The sequence below is a fragment of the Pituophis catenifer genome, unplaced genomic scaffold (genome assembly GCF_029215685.1).
Source record: "Pituophis catenifer annectens isolate HBS135680 unplaced genomic scaffold, rPitCat1.0.hap2 SCAF_1, whole genome shotgun sequence".
Classification (NCBI taxonomy): Eukaryota; Metazoa; Chordata; class Lepidosauria; order Squamata; family Colubridae; genus Pituophis; species Pituophis catenifer.
The window spans coordinates 52458291-52478444 of record NW_027256881.1 but is presented as its reverse complement, the minus strand read 5'-3'; the positions used below and the strand labels follow the sequence as shown (position 1 = coordinate 52478444).

General features: G+C 38.5%; 1 protein-coding gene across 1 annotated transcript in view; it reads left to right on the top strand.

Moving 5' to 3' along the window:
* Positions 1-217: 217 nt before the first annotated feature.
* Positions 218-20154, top strand: part of PARP1 (poly(ADP-ribose) polymerase 1) — a 35393-nt gene continuing 15456 nt past the window's right edge. Inside the window, exons 1-10 of the mRNA XM_070949569.1 lie at positions 218-474; positions 3967-4129; positions 4512-4630; positions 5663-5877; positions 10017-10113; positions 11013-11129; positions 13953-14129; positions 15824-15965; positions 17598-17738; positions 19112-19354. Coding sequence (XP_070805670.1) covers positions 355-474; positions 3967-4129; positions 4512-4630; positions 5663-5877; positions 10017-10113; positions 11013-11129; positions 13953-14129; positions 15824-15965; positions 17598-17738; positions 19112-19354 — 1534 coding nt within the window. The 5' untranslated portion in view covers positions 218-354. The remainder of the gene's footprint in view (positions 475-3966; positions 4130-4511; positions 4631-5662; positions 5878-10016; positions 10114-11012; positions 11130-13952; positions 14130-15823; positions 15966-17597; positions 17739-19111; positions 19355-20154) is intronic.

Below are 20154 nucleotides of genomic sequence, written 5' to 3'. Positions count from 1 at the left end.
AGCGAGTCCCGGCCCCCGAGTGGGAGGCGTAACGGGGAGCAGAGAGGAAAGCCCCCGTGAGCACGTGATCCCCGACCGCGTGGTTTTCCTATCAGGCACCGGGGCTTTCCGTTCCCCCCTCCGCTGGAGTCTCGCTCTCTTCAGACGGATCCATCGCCCCGGGCGGCCTTGGAAGTGCTCCACAGTGAGGCTCGGCTAATCAATCGCTGAAGCTGAGGCTCTCGGACCGGGCGGGATCACGCGCTCTGCGCTCGGCACATTTTTGGCGCCGCCGTTGCAGCCGCAGAGCAGAAATTGCCGCCTCTTTCTCGAGACTCAGCGGGAAGCTTTCCCTGGGGGCGTCGAGGGGTGGCTATGGCGGAGCCCGCGGAGAAGCTATACCGGGCCGAGTACGCCAAGAGCGGGCGGTCTTCTTGCAAGAAATGCAAGGAAAACATCGCCAAGGATTCGCTCCGCCTGGCTATCATGGTGCAGGTAGGGACTCTACCTTCCCTCTAAGCAGGCTTAAGAGCCTAAGACAAGCTCTGCAAGGCTTTCACCCTAGGCCACCCAGGCCCGGGAGCGCCACGTTGCCTGCAGAAGCGGCCGATTAATCGTCTTTGTGGCCGCCCCTCGGTGCTGCCTTTGCGCCTGATCCCCGGAATCGGTTCGATTCCGTTTTGTTATGTGCCACCGGTGGGTCAAGGCAGCTGAAGGATGCGGAGCGCAGCACAGGAGGAACCGCCCTTTCCCTTTCATAGCTTCCCTTCTTGTTGAGGATCTTCCAAAGATGCCCGTTTGAAATCATTTTCTGCCGGGCCCACCAAAAGCTGCATGTCTCTTATCTTTTCACTTAAGAGGAAGTTCTTTGGGTTTTTTACGTCTGGGTGGGGAAATTTGAGCTGACAGTAGTTCCCACGTTGTCCCATTTAGGGCCGCGGGGTTTAGCTGCTCGTCCTGCAGTGGGCGGTGGATATCACCTATTTTTCGTCGATGGCTTTGCTTCATGTGAAAAATCACAACCAAGTCCAATACCCTCTTTTTCACAATATGGTTTACAGTACAACCCTCTTAAAGGTTTTGTTCAGAAGTGCACAGTTCCGAATAAATATTTATACAACTTTGAATGTAATGAGGCTTTTCCTTAGGATTAGCAAATCTCTTGATCCTGATGCCTAGACTCAGTTGGAACAATCATTAAATTGGAGGTGGCTGACATATGGAATCGTTGAGTTGGAAGGGATTTTTAAAGTCTAGAATTAGGACAGCTATTGCTTGCTTTGTTAAAATAGCCATGCACTGCAATCATATTTTTCAATATGTATTTTGGAATCCGAGTTTGAATGCTGCATCCTGCAGTGGGACATAAAGTCTTCAAGCATACAGTTTTGACTGTAGTCTGATGTGTTGCCAAGAACAGTATATAGACAGATCTATTGAGTTAGGAGGAGTTTGTTCGCCAAGCAACACTGCATTCTTCCATCCCTTGATAGTTTACTATTTTTGAAATAAATCTGTGGATTTGACTCCATTTGACATAATAATAAAATAATGCAATTGGTAATCCTGACAATTTGTAACTCACTAAAGGCAGCTTGATTGCAATAGGGTGAAATCAAATAAATGGAATAATAATGATACTGTATGGTGTAATGTCTTAAAACCTATTGTTGTGGAATGTGTACTGTATTCCATTCTCTGAGGAGTATGCAAAAGCAATTTGTTCATAACTTCTTACCTAGAAAAGTAGGTCAGGAAGAGAGCAAGCAGCTTTAGATGTACTAGCAGGGGAACAGCGAGATGATTGAGTTTCTTATTCATCTATCTAGATGAACTTTGCTACAGAAAACTATTGCTGGATATAGTTGTGCACGCTGAGTTATTCTGTAGGCCCTTACCCTCTCAAGTACAACCAAAAAACTCTGCCCCAAAATGGAACACCCATTCACTGGTTAATGACATTATGTATTGAAGACTGCATTATGAAAGAAATAAGCAAACAAACTTGGTAACAATGGAAGTTCTTTAAAATGGGGAAGATTGATGATCATGGGACCATTTTGCTGGATTACTTGTACACTTACCTAGTAACTTTATTTAATAGATTTTTTGTTTAGTTAAATCTTCAGTAATGTAAATCTGTTAGCAACAATACTGTAATAGACAACTTCATCCTATTTTTAGCTTCCATTCTACCTTTTCATTGATTTACTGTTATGAAATGTCTTGCTTTATCCATTTCTGTTTTTTATAAAATATTTTTGAAAGAGAAAACTGAGTGCACCAAATTAGATTAGATTTTGGTATACTGATATTTATTATTCAGAAGCTTCTTCCCCTAAATGCCCTGTACTCTTAACTTGGAAGTTCAGCCTCAAACCTCTTTATTGCATTCAATAATCCATACACAATAAGATGTACAAATATATAAAAACAAATATTTGGTAATCAGGCATACTTTATTTCAAGAGTGTCAAACTCAATTTCATTGAGGGCCGCATCAAGGTTGTGTTTGACTGCGGGGGGGGCCATGGCCAGCTTGATGTCACTCGTGTTGGGGGCACCTGTGGTGGCCTGAGCGCTCTGCTAGCGAAAACTGGCTCCTGAGCTCCGTTTTCAGCTGTGACAGTCTCCTGCAACCCTCTGCCAGTGAAAATGGAGTTTGGGAGGGCTACCAGCCTTTTTGCTGGCAGGGGCACCGCAAGCCAGTCCTTTGTTGTTTCCATGGTGGCCCTGCTGGCCAGATCTAAGCACCCCGTGGGCCAGATCGAGCCCCCGGGCCTTGAGTTTGACACCCTTGCTCTATTTGATGGTGTGTCCTAATTATGGTACAGCAGTATGTGAGTGATGGTTTTGATTTTTCAAATGCATGAGCCAAGTTTTTTTGAATATGTACCCAGAAAGAAAATGGATGGCAAGATGTTACACTGTTCACCTTTCTTCAAAGTAGGGAAAGTGAAGATATTTGTTTGGCTCTGAGAACCTTGGGATCCAGGTTCTATTATTGTCAAAGTTCCTATTGACCTCCAGGTGATAATTGCACATGCTTTATCCTCCGAAGGAATATATGACTGGCCTAATTGTAATCCATTGTGAGGAGGTACTCCATATAAAAGCCATAAGAAGCTAGTTTGGATTTGTAAGACCACTCCAACTTAAATTATATTTCTTTGTTAGCGCAATGGTTCGGAAGAGACTGGTTGGGAAAAATGAGATTTTTATCTAGTATCTAATCATCATTGTAGCCCGAAATTTTAAAACAAACACTTTAGTTCTGTGTAGGTAGCGTTGCATCTCCAAATTCTTAATAAAGCCTGAGCAGAAGGAAGCAAAAGGAATAGAAGAATCACAATTACTTTTGGATGTTATAGAAATCTGAATAGCAAACCTATTGATAATACCTGCATATGGGAAGTTATAGAAACGAAAACAGTACTCATAGATGGGCATAAGTTGTTTATTTATAAAATGTATTAGACGTCCATCTTGCCACACAATAATTCTGGGTGGTTTACAATATTAAAAAATAAAACTGTATAATTTATAATAATATAAATACAATACTATAAAATCAACCTAGCTAAAAAGATGGGGGGAGGGTATGATAACAGGGGGAGAGGGAGGAATCTGTTGTTACTCAATCAACCACCCCGAAACATGAAGCCCATTCGTTGGTGCTCCAAGCCAACTGGCTAAGCCAGATATTTAAGCTCTTACAGGTCAGGAGGGCTGGAGCTGACCTCACTTCATTTGACCGTACCCAAACAAATAAAACATCTGCAAAACTGGAAAAAATATATGAAATAGGGAAGGGAAATAATATACAAGGTGTATGAAACTGTGACTCTTATTAATAAATACATTTTTGTCTGGATTCTAATTGTACTGTATGGGCGTTATTTCTTACCCCAATTCAGTTGTATCAGTTTTCGTGCCTGAGGTTCTCTTTCCTCCTTCTTTCCCCCCCCCCCAATTCTTTCTTTTCAGTCCCCTATGTTTGATGGCAAAGTCCCTCATTGGCACCACTATTCTTGCTTCTGGAAACGAGCTCAGCTACTATCCCATGCTGATCTGGATGGCTTCTCAGAACTGCGTTGGGAAGATCAGGAAAAAATTAAAAAACACATAGAAAGTGGAGGAACTGCAGCAGGTAAGCTACTCCCTGATGATAAAAAGAGAAAAGGCTGTCAGGTGAACCATTGACTTGAGCAGGTTTAGGAGCCTGTCATTTTTATGCTGAGAGCAGACTTCATCAATGAAAAAATGTTAGAAGGTCTCCAAAATATAATTGCTTAAGAAATTCTTTGGAAATAAGTTTTAGTGAATTACTATTGCTGTCTTCCTCTGGGGTCATTCTTGCATGTTCTAGAAAACATTAACTGTAACCAAGAATTTCTCTTTCTTAGACTGGTCTCTGAAAGTCTGTATTTATTCTTGAGCAAATCTAACTGATTTATGTATCTTATTTCTGTTGTCCCAAGGGATTCATTAAATCAGAACCTAAAAATTATTCCTTTTTTTTTTTTTTTCAGGAAAAGGTGGTGGCCAAGAGGGAGGTGGCAAACCTGAAAAAAGTTTAAATGATTTTGCAGCAGAATATGCAAAGTCCAATAGAAGTACTTGCAAAGGTTGTGAACAAAAGATAGAAAAGGTAAACATATGGGTAGTTATCTGTATGTAAAGATGTAAACAATCACATAAAGCTACACAAACACTGTTTTTAATGGCAGATATGTTTTCTAAAGCAAGGGTCCCCAATCCCCCAGGCCACAGCTCACTGCCTGGCTGTGAGCTGTTTAAAACCAGGGCACCTGAAGCAGTGAGCGAGTGCATGCACACATATCCCCCCTTATGTGAGCAGCGGGAGAGTGCATGCATGGGTGTTCTGCTGCCGCTTGCACAAATGGAGCTACATGCACGCTTGGTCCCCACTCGTGCTGAACCATTCCCCCCTCCGCACACCAGTCTGCAAAGCCAGAAATCATCCCTCCAAATCAGAGGATTTCTGGTTATTTCTAAGACTTCTCAAGACTAATTTTTGTCTTTAAATCCCAATGAATATGGTCTAAATATGGTCTCTTGACTAACACATTAATTTAATTCATTTATAATTATATAATAATTGAAGAGGCAAGATCAGAAATTGAAATTTCATGTGGTCTAGATTTAATTTGTTTACAAATTAAATGTAATAGCTTGAATAGTCATAAAATAAACGCTTCGACATTGAAGAAATGTAACCTGACATCTTGAAATTTTAATAGTTCTGTATTATTCCTGAAATGGAGGTGGAGCGGTAATTTTGTCCTTCTAATTTTTGGTCTTTATAGTAACACATAGTATCTATCCATCTGTCTATTGGCAATCTATTCAGTTTAAAGAAATAAAGAATAGAGAGATTTTAGTGTGAAAGAGAAAAATTGAAAACATTAAATTGGGACTGAAATAATCTATTTATATTCAAGAATAGGGACTCATTTCACTTTTATTTCAGAAACAAAGTTCCTATTAATGTGTTTTTTGTAAAAACTGACTTTAACTTTCAGAAACAGTAAAGAAAACCCCAAATGCATTATTCTGAATTATTATTAATAAAATAAACAATATTAAACTTCTGGCTTGAAACCTTAGTAGGCAATTGGCTAGTTTTGTTTGTGAGTTTGTTTCTAATTTCTCTACACAGGGTCAGATTAGAATCTCAAAGAAAATGGTGCTCGCTGAAAAGCCACAGCTGGGGATGATAGACAATTGGTACCATCTTGCCTGTTTCAGTAGCAACAGAACAGATCTGGGTTTTCTTCCTACCTTTAATGCCTCTCAGATCCAGGGCTTTGAGCACTTGAAGGCAGAAGACAAAGAAACTCTAAAGAAGCAGCTACCCTCTGTCAAGAATGAAGGGTATGTAGAAGATGCCAAAAAAGGTGCATATCATGCTATTTGATTTTGATCATTGTATGACAAATACTTCTAAAACACCAGTGTGGCTGGTGTTTTCTTATGTTGGCTATGGAAGATCTCCAGTTGTGACCATTGTGGAGAGGAAGCTGCAGATTAGCTAGTAAAAGCACTAAGCTTTTAAAGATTTTAAGCTTTCAATGATCAGAATGATAATGCAACATGGCAGATGGAGATTTTCTAATTCTTACAGTTTTCTATTGTTTTTGCAAGAGGGTTTTTTAAAATAACCCTCAACAAGCTTATTTTAAGACTTACACTGTTTATATATATTCCTTTCTACAAGATGGTGGGAGATAACAACTTTGATTTCTCTGTTACTATTCCACTGAGAATTGGTGGCACTTTACAGTGGCTTTTGAAGTTATAGATAAGGAGTTTGTGGGCCACAAGTTGCTTATTCCATCGTACTGCTTGAAACATGAGAATATTTATTTATTTATTAAATTTATATGCTGCCCATCTCACTATCCAAAGCGACTCTAAATGCAGAAGGAAGCACAGTTTCTTTGGTGTAGATAAGCTACATCTTTTTGCCTAGATAGCTGATGTAAATATTTGTTTTCTGTTTAGCTTAAGATTGTCTGGGTTTTTTCCTTCTCTTTCTCATTTTTACTATTCTAAACAATTCGGTCATTGCAATATATTGTACCTGGGTCTGGAGGTTTGTCCAGAATCAGCAGGGAGTGTAAAACATTGAGGCTAGGTTGCTGAAGAGGACAAAAATGTGTCACGTTTATTCTGAAGACATTGCACTGGATGCCAGTTTGTAGAAGGTTCTTGGAATGACACACAAAATATATATAGTTTAGGACCTAGATACGTGATGGAGCATTTGAACTTGTCACCCAGGATTCTGTGTGGGTGTCACATAATGCAGGAACATAATTCATTCTTGATACATAGCTGTGTTGTGGAATTCAGTCTCAGTTTAGTTATGGTTGGCACTGAATTTTATTACCTTTCAACATAACTATAAAACAGACTCCTTTATCTGGTTTTTTTAAAATCTCTGCTGTTATCCATCTAGTCCAATGGTCCCCAACCTTTGGAGCACCAGGGACCGGTTCCATGGAGAAAGGTTTTTCCACAGACCGGAGTGGGCATGGTTTTGCATTTTGCCTGCATCTCACGAATGGGGCTTCACTTGTTTGCACGAACCAGTTGCTGGCATGTGGTGGCCCGGTGCTTGTCCACAGACCGGGGGTTGGTCTGATCTATTCCATTTGTTATTAATGTATTAATGTTGTTTTCTGATACAATAACTTTCAAATTATTTTTATCTTATTGCAAATTGTTTTCCATTTAGCTATACTTCGGGATATGTTTTCATAAAATGCTATATATAAGTTTTTTTTAAGCAAAAACAAAAATCTAAGCCAGTCTTCTATGGCAGCATGAGAAGTAGGAGTCACAATCCATTACACTGTTTGACTATCTTTTTAACAAATCTCCCAGATCCTTTTCGATTTTCCCCTACATGCTGAATTCTCTTTTGCTTTCTATTTCTATTCCTCCTGTTTTTTTGAGGAGACTACAACTGAAAAAAATCCTTAATTTTCTCCTTAAAATTGCCCTGGTGCACTCCTCAGTGAATGCTCAAGTCTTGCATCTTTCCAAAAAGCCATTGCACTGGCATCCTGCCCAAACTTAAGAGACTGGAGATCATTTACCAATTTTTATAGAGAACTGAAAAGTGAAAATAATAGCAGTCACCAAGCAAAAATAGAATGAAGGAGATTCTGAAGGGATTGTTAAGTGAATGTTTTTCTTAGGATCATTTAATTCCAAATCCTCATGCTGTTGAATTTCCCATTTTGATTTTTTTTCAAAATGACTTCATATAGGAGATTTAACAGCAGTTGTTTGAGTTATTTCAGGGTTGCTGCAATAAAAAATAAAATATTAACACCAACACATACACACACAGAAACACCCCCCCCCACATAAGTGGCAGAGATAGAGGTAGTCCTTGAGTTATGAGTGTAATGGAGCCTGCTCATTCCATTCGTAACCCGAGGATTCGTGGGAGGAGTGAATCTCATACCTTGAATGGAATAATTCCCTCCGTTTGCCCCACACATTCTCTAATCGAATGTGAGGCTCTGTTAAGTGCATATGAGGTATTTCAGGGTGGGAAAGGCCATGGGGGGGGGGGGGGCTAGTGATGGAACAGGCCACCTGCCTAAGGCCACCCAAGGCCTCCCTGACCCACTGAAATACCTCATGCTCTCCACAATTGCTTCCCCCCCAACCTGCTACGTTGGATCACTTGTGTGAAGATCTAGCAAGCTGTCTCCTCTCCAGGCTCTCAGCCACGTGCACCCCTCTGCAGGGTCCTTTAGGCCTGCACAGGCCTCACCCGGCACGTTGCAAACCAAAATGGAGTTCTGCAGGCCTTGCCCAGCACGTTGCAGGCCGAAATGGAGGTCCAAAGGGACGGATTATTTATTTATTTATTTATTTATTTATTTATTTATTTATTTTATTAGAATTTGTCAAACAAAAATGAGAACAAGAATAAAAGAAAACAAAATACAATGACAAGGACAATAGGCACGTTAGTGCACTTATGTACTAACTTCATAAAATGGTGATGGCTTTAGATGCAAAATCTGGCCCCAGGCTCAAATCTAGATCTTGTTAGTTTCTGCAAAATTGAAAACTTAAGTTTTTAGTACCGACACCACCACTGTATAGTTTTTGATCAGGGAAGTTTGCTACTGTAATGGTTGAAACACTGGAAGATAGATGCCACTTTCTGGACCTAGTTTCCATCAGTTTTACAGAAGGGATTTTTCCTAACAGAAGAAGAAAAAGAATGTGTAAAAAAAATCCTTTGTTAGAAATGAAAGGGGCGGTTTGTGGTTACATAATGGTTAGCTGAATTTCACAATTTTCTAAACCATAAAACATTTTACAAACCACAGAGTGGTGTAATTTGCTAAGGCTTCTTTGAAGGACAGTAATCTAATACCTGTTTGTGGGGATGGGCATCAAGTTATTCCTTCATTTTACTGGCATCTATCATATAATTGTTTGCATCAACCTGTTACCCAAGTACATCTAAAATATAAATATTGACAAGATGTCCTATTCAACAGAAACTAGTCTTGCTCATACCCCACAATGATGGTCTGATTGTAGGTTGCTGGAGAGGATGTGCTCTAATCTTCGTAGTGTTTTTATTGTGTCTTTTGAATGGTGAATATAGTTTATCTCTACTGATGGCTGGTTTGTCTGAATACAAAACTTTCAGAAATTCCCTAGCATTTTTGGATTCATCTTAATTTATTAGCAGGCTCATAGTTTCCCAGTTGAAACTATGAGTCTACCGCATACGTTATGAAATTAAGGAGCTTTCATTGTATGCTCTGAACGTTAGTTGATGTTTATGGATGTGATGTGCTACTCTTCTGCCTGTCTGTCCACATAGTGGCTGTTACAGTCCTTATATAGTACATTGCAAACCAGTCCTGTTTTTTCTTCTTGGGCTATGGGATCTTTTGTCTTATTTAAGAAATCTTGGAGAGCTTTAGTGTGCTAAAGAGATGCTTTGTGACTGTAATAGTCTCTTGTTGTTTCTGAGGTGTTTTTGATGTATGGTAATGTTATCCTTTTCATAGCTTGTGTTGTAGTGGATTGAGTGGTCACACACTTTTCGATAAAAGTTGTATGGGTATCCATTTTGTGGAAGATGTTGTGTAGGTGATCTGTTTCCTTTTTCTGGTGTTCAGGGTTGCTGCAATGCATTTGTACTAGTCAACCTTTCTATGTAATCTCTGTTCCTTAATGAAATGCTATGGATATTTGTATCGAACATAAAGTGACAGCCAATGTAGAGTAGGTTCTGGTTCAGGATTGGGAAAAGCAAGAAGAAAGGCAGAGTACACCAGCCTAAGCTTCTAAAAGAAAGGTTGGTAACTCTGTGTATGAATATTTGTATGTGTATATACAGTATATAAACTCACTGTATACAATCACTCAACTGTACACCAAATTAATCTTATATATGTTAAAAAAAATTGGGGGAATAACTTAAATAAATTCTCCTTAGCAAACTATGTATTATTTCTTTTCAGAAAGAGAAAAGGAGATGAGGTGGATACAAATGTAATCTCAAAAAAGAGACCCAAGAAAGAGAAAGAAAAATTATCAAAACAGGAAAAGCTGCTAAAGGTTTGTTTTGCTATGACTAATTAGTTTCATTTAAAGCATCTTTTGATGATGAGATCAAAATACCCTAAGAGCAATTTGACTTCTTGATGGAGACTGCTCTCTTCTGCATTGTCATCGTTCTGAATATGATTTGACCCTGAAGAATGCTTGAAGTAAGTGGAATGTGATAATACTGAAGGAGCTGACAGTGTTACCAACTTTCATTTAGAACCAGTCTCATATTTTGGTAGCTTGGCTTAATTGCAAGTCAAGTCTCAGTGAGAAGATGCTAGCCTGAAATAACCTTTTGGTTATTCTAAATATCTAGAAGCTGTCAGGCCTGGAAGCCATCTTTTGCATTAGGCCTTCAGACATGCCACATTTACTACTGTGGGAAACTGGGAGGGGGGATTGTATGGAGCATGGGTGATATACAGTCATAATAACATTCCTTTCTCAGAAAGTCAAGGACAACTTGCCCTGCACCTAGAAGGCTGGAACTGGGAGGCATATCCAGTTGGGATGGTGCTTTGATTGGACCATGTGATGGACTTGTGGGTGTTGGGCAGGGACTTGAACTTTTCTTTGGGTGGGGAAAAACTGGAAACTTTCAGATTTGGGTTTTCCCAGATGTGCCAATATGACATCTCTAATAAAATGTAACTTTGAGGAAACTCAAGCCTTTGAGTTTTATTTCATTGGGAGTGTTACTTGGAACCCTGACCAAAGCAATCTCTTATATCTTGTTTCTTGAACCATCATCCAAATAATATTTCATGTAGGAATACTAACAACAGCACTGAATTATATAAACTTAGTCTGGTCTATAAACCTGTCACCCACGCCTCTTATTATTCTTAGTAGAAAGGTGTTGGAAAGAAATCTTAAATGTGATACTCTGCACATTTTTTTACTTATAGGATCAGACAGAACTGATTTGGAATATCAAAGATGAGTTGAAGAAAGCCTGTTCCACCAATGACTTGAAGGAGCTCCTGATAGCCAACAAACAAGAAGTTCCTTCTGGGGAAGCTGCTGTGAGTTGAGCTCCATTTTATTTCACATTTTGTATGGAAATGAGGAAAGAGAAAGAAGAAAAAGATTTTTTATTCATTTGTCTATTTGAGCACACATATACACAGACATTGAGCTTTTTCTAAATGTTAATGCTCATGCAAATTTAATTGAAGTGAGATGAATGTCCGCAGCCCTCAAAGGTCTACATGGATCTAAATTTGATCTCCTTCAAAAAGTGTTTAAAAACTTTTTTGCCTTAAGCCTGGGCCTAGGGTGAGTAGCAAGCCTCTTATAGGACTATGTTGTATCCTCTTAGGTTGTTCCCCTCTTCTGTTGGTTTGGATATTTCATTCTATTTTGAACATGCATCATTCATCTTCCCTTGTTTTAGTGTTGCATGCTGCCCAGAGTTATTATGGAGTGGGGTGGCCTTGTGTACATTTCATTAATAAGGTAAAAGCACTCAAAGAATTATGGCTTCGGCCTATTAACACAAGTAGAATTTAACATCCACTCATTCAGTGATTATTCAGAGTTACAGCAACATTGAATGTGAATGACTAATAATGGGTCCTCATAGTTGCAGCTGTCGCAATATTCTCATGGTTACCTAATTGTCTTTTGGGACCTTCATTGCCAGCTTCTGACAAACAAAGTTGTTAGAAAAGCTGGCAGGAGTTACAAATGTCAGTCGTGATTGTGGGATGTTGTGACTCCACATGATTCACCTAATAATGGTAACAAGATCTGCCAGAACTGCTGTCCTAAGTCAGCATGGTCACATGATATTATACCTTATGACAGCATCATGTAGGAATTTAGCTCCTAGCTCCAATTACCATTGGTAAGTAAGGACTACGTCTAATGAAATATAACTTTCTAGGGTGAGTTTAATGGTTTTGATAAAAAGGTATGGTATGTATTAGGAAGCAAGAGTGGCATTCTGTTGCCAATATAGGTAGTTTTTAACATACGGCCATTTAATGACTTTCCAAAATTATGACAGCTCAGAAAGTGTACTTTACACTCTAAAGAATTTCATAAAATGCTATGTTCCATTGCAACCTGTGTGCATATGGGAACAGTTGTCAAGATCGCGATTTGCAATCTTCTCTGCTAGCTTCCCCACAAATTCAAAGAGGAAGCTAGCTGGAAAATTGCAAGCTCCTACTGCCTGCCAAAAGATCTACCCTCCATGTACCAGGGGTCAAGGCAGAAACCATCCATTAGGCTACAGAATTGGAAGTGTGGATCTTCGGGATTCCTGCTTCATCTCTCCAGCCCAGTTCACAAGTTCTCTTATGCATATGGAGGGAAGAGGAATTCATTTGCTGGGCTGGAGAGATGAAGTGGGAATCTTTGTGATCCCTGCCTTGTTTCTGCAGCCCAGCACATGAGTTCCATTCTCCAGTGGAGGGGAGCTGCCACCCCTCCTTTGGTAGCTCTTTTGCTGTCTGCTTAATGACCCACACGATTGCTTATCCACAGTTGGGAGTGCCAAGATTGCAGTAGTTCAGTGAAGCAGTCACTGTGTCTTGCTCAACAACTGAGATTCTGGTCCCAGTTGTGACTGAAAGTCAAGGGCTACCTGTATCTTAAATAATTATGGGGAAGTCCTGATATCAGAAATAGAATAGAATTAAGGAGTCACAAAGGGTTATTAAACAGTCATTTTAATGCTTCTAATAAGTTCTTAAAATATGAAGGTCCTGATGCAATTAAGAATAATGCTGCATTTTGTCGTATAGTTCCGATGGGGATAGTATTAGCATGTGACTACAGACTGCTGTAACCTGAAGCACAGGTTCTCCTCTTCATCAGCAACAGGTGTTTCTCCTGTAAGAAATACCGTGCTGAATTATACCAAAGGCCAGTTTAATTCAGATTCTGTTCTAGCACTAGTTAGGCATTAGTGGAATGCCTATAAGAAACACACAAGCAAACCATTGCCCTCATATTTTCCAACAAACAATATTGAGATGCATGCAGCCTTTGGTATTGGGAAAAATACATGGCCATCCAACTATGTAAGCTGTTGATGCCATTCCCCCATTAATAGATGTAATTCCTTCATAAAGTTGTCCAAATGAGTGACACTCTGTACTTCAGGATTTTGTAATTACTGATTACCTTGTAACCTTTCCTTACAAGGCAATTATTTCAGCAGTCTCCAATATTTTAATTTTTGATACCTTTTCCTGCACTTTAAAACAACTGCAGCAATTTTCCCAATAACATTTCCCCCCCAAAGGGTAGCCAGAATTGAACAACATATTCCAAGTCTCTCTCTTCATAGATGTGCTGACAGTTTTATATTTGGTTCTTTTCTTAAGAATCCTCAGCATGAAATGGGCGCATCTTTCACAGGGATTCTATTATGTCTTTGTGACTGGAGGTTATATTACTATATTTGTAATGCAAAACATGCAGAAGGCACCAAAATGAGTCTGCTACTTTACTTCTGTATATTTTAACTCTAAAAGATAGTTTTGTACATCATCTTGCTAAAGCAAGCTGGAAGAAACTCCAGTTTGACATCTAAACAAGCTTCTCAGGTTTCTTCGTCCAGTTCCAGGGCTGTCCTTCCTAGTCAGAAGATAAAATAAGACTCAGCAAGGTGAGGGACAGGTGAGTCCACTCCTGGGAACTGTTCTTTAGGTTATTGCTGGCTTCTTGGCCACTGCAACTTGTCAGTGAGTAGAAGCTAGGCAAAGAGGAGTGAGTCCTATAATTTTAGAGAGCTCTGGTTGAAATTTGTTTGACATCCTATACTCTGAATAAGGCCTCTATGGCATTGGGCATTACTCGTTTACTGCACTTCTTTTGCTTTTTCATTGCTTCAGATCTTGGACCGTGTTGCAGATGGGATGGCTTTTGGAGCTCTGCTTCCCTGTGAAGAGTGCAAAGGACAGTTTGTGTTCAAGAGCAATGCCTATCACTGCACGGGGTATATTACAGGTTGGACCAAATGTGTTGCCAATACACAGACGCCCAACAAGAAAGAATGGACAATCCCAAAGGTAGGCTGTGAGGCCTGTTAACCCCCTTCCTGTTATCACATTGTTTAACATTATTTATGAGATTGTATAAGAGAGAGAATGCTACCCTTTTTCTTTTCTTCCATTTCTCGCTCTGCCGAAGACTTTTTCTGCCAACATTCTTGAAACACTCACACCCTCTCAGCCCTTTCTCCTTTTTATATAAGGAAGTTGGATATGAATCCAACTTTCTCCTGCTCCTACCTCGAGTTACAGCAAGAAAGGGAAGCCGAGGAAGTGCATAATTATCATCCAAGGTTGCCTTCCATTGTCGACAAAAAACACGGCTTGCTAAGCCTGACCCTGACATGATGAGCCTAGCCTTGCTCAAATTTGATGAAAAAATAAAATGATTTTGCCTCTGAACTCTAGCCGAAAAGCTGTTAGTTGAACAGGATTGATGGGGGATAAAGCCATACAGTGAGATTGGTGGAGAACTGTCAGTGTGCTATGAAGTGTACTATGCAATAGTGCTTAATTGGTTTTACAGGCCTTATTTGGTTTGTGATTTAATACACAATTGGTATCACTATAATAGATATCGGATTTAAAATGAAAGATGTCCCAAATCTCATGTCCCGAAAAGGCGATCGCGCACAAAGCGCGCGCACAAAGAAAACGGTAGCAAAGCCGATTAGAATCCACCCCTGCCCAGGTTGCTTCATGATTTGGGACATGTTTTTTTTTTCACTTGTGCGCCCCCCCTTTTTTTTTTTTTTCCTCTCTCTCTCTAAAATAAAAGGCAAAATACATGTTTCAAGCTGTGAAAGTAAAGTACTGTTTTAACATTGTTGCCCTTGAAGTGTGTTCCATCTTCTTTTAAAGTGCAATCCTTAACTGGTAAAAAGTTGCCTGCTCTCAGTTTAGAGATCCTCCAACTAAGGATATATGCAAAACAGTGAAATGAACAAACAAATCGGAAGAGTAGTTATGTATAGCCTCCTTTGCACTTATATAAAACAGAGGTAGCTGGTGGTACTGGATGTTTTAGTTCAGAATGGCTGAAGCCCAAATATTCTCTATCCCTAATATAATTAATATTTATAACTTTTATTACTAATTATAAAAGAATAAAACTACAACTTATTAGAGTTGATACAACAATATAGCTTCAGGATATTGAAACCAAGGGATGGATCATCTCACCCCACTTAAATGTTTTAATTACAGCAGAATTGGGGAATTGGGGCAATTAGTTCTTCCCAGCTGCTTTTTAAGAAAAAATTACTTACACTTTGAGTCTATAGGATTATTTTTAAGTTGATTCAGTGCCACCTTCCACTGCTATAAATGTAAAGGCAATTTTTTTCTAGAAAAGAGGTTGAAGAGAGGGCTCCTTCCCCCCAATCATTGTGATTTGCAGTTGTCTCAATCTAGTTTGTTTCTAGGAGAGATGTTTAGTATAAGGTGAGCCATTACAAAGTTATTGTTGCTTTTTTTTAGAGTTTTAGTTGAAATATTAAGTTATGAGGAATCTGGTGATATATTTGAAATTATTCAGATATTTGCAAATTGCTATTTATCGTTTGCCGACTCTGATGTGAAGAGTTTGGGAACAGTGAACAGTATACCTTATTTGAATTTATTTGCCTATTTTCTTTTCATTGCATTAGTTTATGAGAATTCTTTTCTTATTGCTGTTTTTAAATTTTTTTCCTCATCCTTCTGCACAACAGAAATTCCGAGAGATCCCGTACCTAAAGAAATTCAAATTTAAAAAGCAAGCTAGAGCATTCTTGCCAGAGGCTGCTTCTACAAATTCTGTACCTCCTTCAGCAGGTTCTGATCCTATTACAGGGAATTCGGCTGCACCAGCAGGTACATTAACTGAAGGCCATTGTGGAAAACTATTTTGATTAAAAATATGAAATGTTAGTTTTCATTAAAATGTTGTTATTCCTACAGGGGAAAAAAGTACCTACTGAAAAATGCTATTTATCATTAGAATGAACTAAATTATAATATAATTTTCTTTATCCTTTCAGAACAAATGATTCTTACTATGCTGTGCTGTGTTATACTATATTACACTACACATACTTTTATATAGTATGCTAAATATGCTTCTCTTTATTTTATTATAGAGCTGCCTATCTCACAAACAAGTGACTGTGCAGCATACAACAAAGCTAAAAAAAATAATACTTAAATCCATTATCATTAACAACTCTTTTAAAACATTAAAATAAACTATAAGAACACTCGGCATATTATAATTATATCCTGGATATTACCTATTAATTTCCAAACACATTCTCCAAAATCTTTTAAACACTAAGATGTTTACTGTCTCTTCTACAACAGCCATGTTTTTGATCCGAAATATAATTTTAATAGAATTGTATTTTCAAACAAACACTTCATACATGAAATTATTTCTTAGTGTTCTCCACAGATGGCAAATAACAGGTAGGTTAATCTATAAACTCTTTAGATCTTTAGATAGACCAGGGATGGTGGGATTTGTAATCTGAAAATTTGTTGAAGGTAACAGTTTGGGGAAAGCAATTTGAAATAAGAAGAACAACTTGCATTATCTAATGTTTGCTTTTCCCCACTTTTGTAGTTTTAACCCTTTGTGTTTATTCAGTTTAGCTATAAGCATTTTCACTATTGCATATTTTTCTATAACTGTGATACAAAGGACTTTGGAGGACAAACAAATCCATTTTCTATGCTTTAACTAGTTCTCAGTAGAGACTTATCTATTCCTCCCACCCTGTTCCACAAAAAGCATTTGAAGTGTTAAAACGTCAGGGTAGCTGAGGTACATAGGAATGCTAGAGCTCGGATAACATTCTCAGGAAAAGAAAGATACAGGCATGGACCCAGTTCACCCTAGTGAAGAAAGCAAGCTGGAATGAATCAAAAAGATCCTAAGCAAGGTGGATGGAAATAAAAGAAGAAAGTCAGAAAATGATGCAGTGGCATTCTTGCCTGGATAAGAAAAAATGGAAGCTGCAATGAGAGACTGTCTGTCATACTAAAGAGAGACATGGGTGTCATTACTAAATAAAGTTGGTGCTTGGCAACTGCATGAATGGCGGATTCTGTTGGAAGAGAATGGAAGGCTTTTTCTGACATTGTCAGCTGCTGCTTATTATAGCATAATAACTGAAATACTCATTTTCTCTTGAAGGAAGGCATTAAACATCTTTTCTCACCCCCAGCTTCCCATCAAACATGATTGAAATCCCATCTATTATGCATAAAAATGTATTTAAATTGCATTGTAATATTCATGGAATTAAAAAAAAATCTCTTGAGCATAACTGTATTCTGCAATGGAAATAATGACACTGGCTCAAGAATGTAACGTCCTAAGATTTGCAAGTGACATATTAAAAAGTCAGAGTAGTATGTGCACTAAAAGTAGAAAGTTTTATATCTTCACATTTCCTTCTTTCTTTGAATAGTATATTCATATGCTTTGTGATTTCACTTGACCAGATAAACCATTAAACAACATGAAGATAGTAGTCCTTGGAAAATTGTCGAAGACCAAGGATGAAATTAAATCTGCCATTGAAGAACTTGGGGGAAAGGTGACAGCAACTGTGAATAAAGCTGACTTGTGCATCAGCTCTCAAAGTGAGTAGATACTGTTAACAGGGACATTCTCAATAGTAAGAGTGTTACATTAAACAGAGGCCTAAAAGAGGAGAGTAGATTGTATTAAATTTAGCAGCTAATGCAAGGAACTCGGAGTATTCATCTGTGTCTTAAATATAATCTGATTATGACTGCTTTTATTTGATACAATTAAGTAATACCTTAGTTTGCTTCTATGTCTATTTTTTAATCAAACATTTCCCTATAAATGTTACTAATAATCTTGGTTTAGCCTTTCGTTTTTATTTCATATTTGTTTGCTTATTGCTTCTTAACTTCATTCTCCCTTCTCTATTGTAACACTCTTTAATGGTTCAAGGCTGAGCTTGTGGGGCAAAAGATTGGAGGTCTCCTCTGAAAATGCTTCCCTTCAACCCACTTTCTTGCTGTAGTGTAGCAAGATGGTAGTCCCTTTGGTATTAATATCAATATACTTTGATATTAATAAGAACAAAGGAAATACAGAATTTTGGGGGGAACTTTGAGGCGTTAGCAGAAAACGTTGAAGGATAACATCTGGAACTGTGAAACTACAAAACTTAAGTTTTTAGAAAGAGGAGGGATTAAGGGGATCTCTGTGATTTAAGTGTTAGTCGGTATTAACTCCTCCTTGACAGAAATTCTCGTGATTTCATGCACGAGAAAAAGCTGTTCCGTGAATGCCAGCTTGCATCACAACAAACTTTTACATTGCCCTTTTAAAAATTGAGTTTGGAACTAAAATATGAAACAGAATATTTTTTTATACACTTTGTATGTATTCAGTAAATGCTATGTCCAACTATATCATTTCCCAGGAAATCTACTCTACTCTTTTCCTAGTTTTAAATTTATCCTCTAAACTCAAAATATGTACCAGTTTCAATTTAGCAGGGATTTTGCTTGATATATTGATGATACTCTTACGGCCATATAACTAATAAATTTACTATCAAAATATAGGATTTAATAGAATTCTGGAGATATTATAGCATTAGAAGTTCTGAGATCATGCTTAATATAGTGTATGATCATGGTAATTTACCTCAGTGTCAGGTATTTGTGTGAGGGGAGGGGGCTGTATCAGAAAAATAAAGGTGGGGCTGCTACAACTGAGATGAAGCTCTACCCTTTTGGAATACAATACTAGATTAACAAGATTGGTATTGTCCAGCAGAGCCCTCATTCATTCAGCACCTTTGGGTTAGCTTTGTAAGTGCTTCTGGCATGAATACAGACAGACAGCTACAAGTTCCTGTATCCTACAAATTAGTGTGTTCTGCTATTTCAGCTAAAGAAGAGTAACATACTGTGCCTTGCCTTTTCTATTTCTTCTCTCTCCCCCCCCCATCTCTCAAATGTAAATCTTACAGAGGAAGTTGACAAAATGAACAAAAAAATGGAAGAAGTAAAGAAAGCCCACTTGTGTGTGGTGTCGGAGGACTTCCTTCAGGATATAAAAAGCTCCAGTAAGGGTTTTCAGGAGCTTCGATCACTGCATGTGATGTCTCCCTGGGGTGCAGAAGTAAAGCAGGAACACAAAGAAGTATCTGTGAGTGGAAAATCCAGTGGACACCCAAACATGAAAAATTCTGGGAAGAACAAGGAAGAGCAAGGTAAAAGCCAAAATAGTAGTTGTTATTTTCACCTCAGGCTGCCATTTTCTTACTAAGAACATTGGTTAACGTTTAGAATAGGATCCTTAATAGCATTTTCAGGATTTATCCTAAACAGAGGCCATTCAAGACTGAAATGTACATATTTGTGAAAAAAAACATTAGAAAAGCTGCCACCTGTGCTGGCCATAGGAATGGCCTTTACATTCTCTATTTCATATTACAGGTTTCTTTCTTTTGCCCTTGACTTCTAAGAAGAAATAAGTGAAGCAGCTTTTAACAGGCAACGGGAAGGAACTATGCATTGTTTAGATAAGGAAATCCCCTTCCCATTATAGTGTGCCCTTCCACTCCCTCAAAGAACAGGAGAAATGAATGCTTTCAACTTGCCAACTGGAACATGGGAAGCTGAATAGAGGAGGCTTACTTTAGTTCAAGACTAGCTAGATAAGAAGACCTTGATATGCAAGAGTAGTCTCAATCTGGTCAGTCTGCATAGCAGATTCTGTTTGTTGCTTCTAGCACAAATATGCAAGCTGAAAGATCTGTTCCAGAAATGCATGGTATTCTGTACTTCAGATTCCTTAGAACTTGCCTGAAGCTTAGTTGTTGTTAAAGCCATTTATTTGCAGTTACCTTATTGCTAAATTATCATTCTCTATCTTGGCACCATCTTGTTATATTAGACTATGTCATCTGCAGCTTTTAGCAAGAAGGGAGCTATAGTTCAAGGGAAATCCCTCCTGGATAGGATAGGGTAGGCTGACCTAAACCTAAAACTGGAAGATTGTGTATTGCTA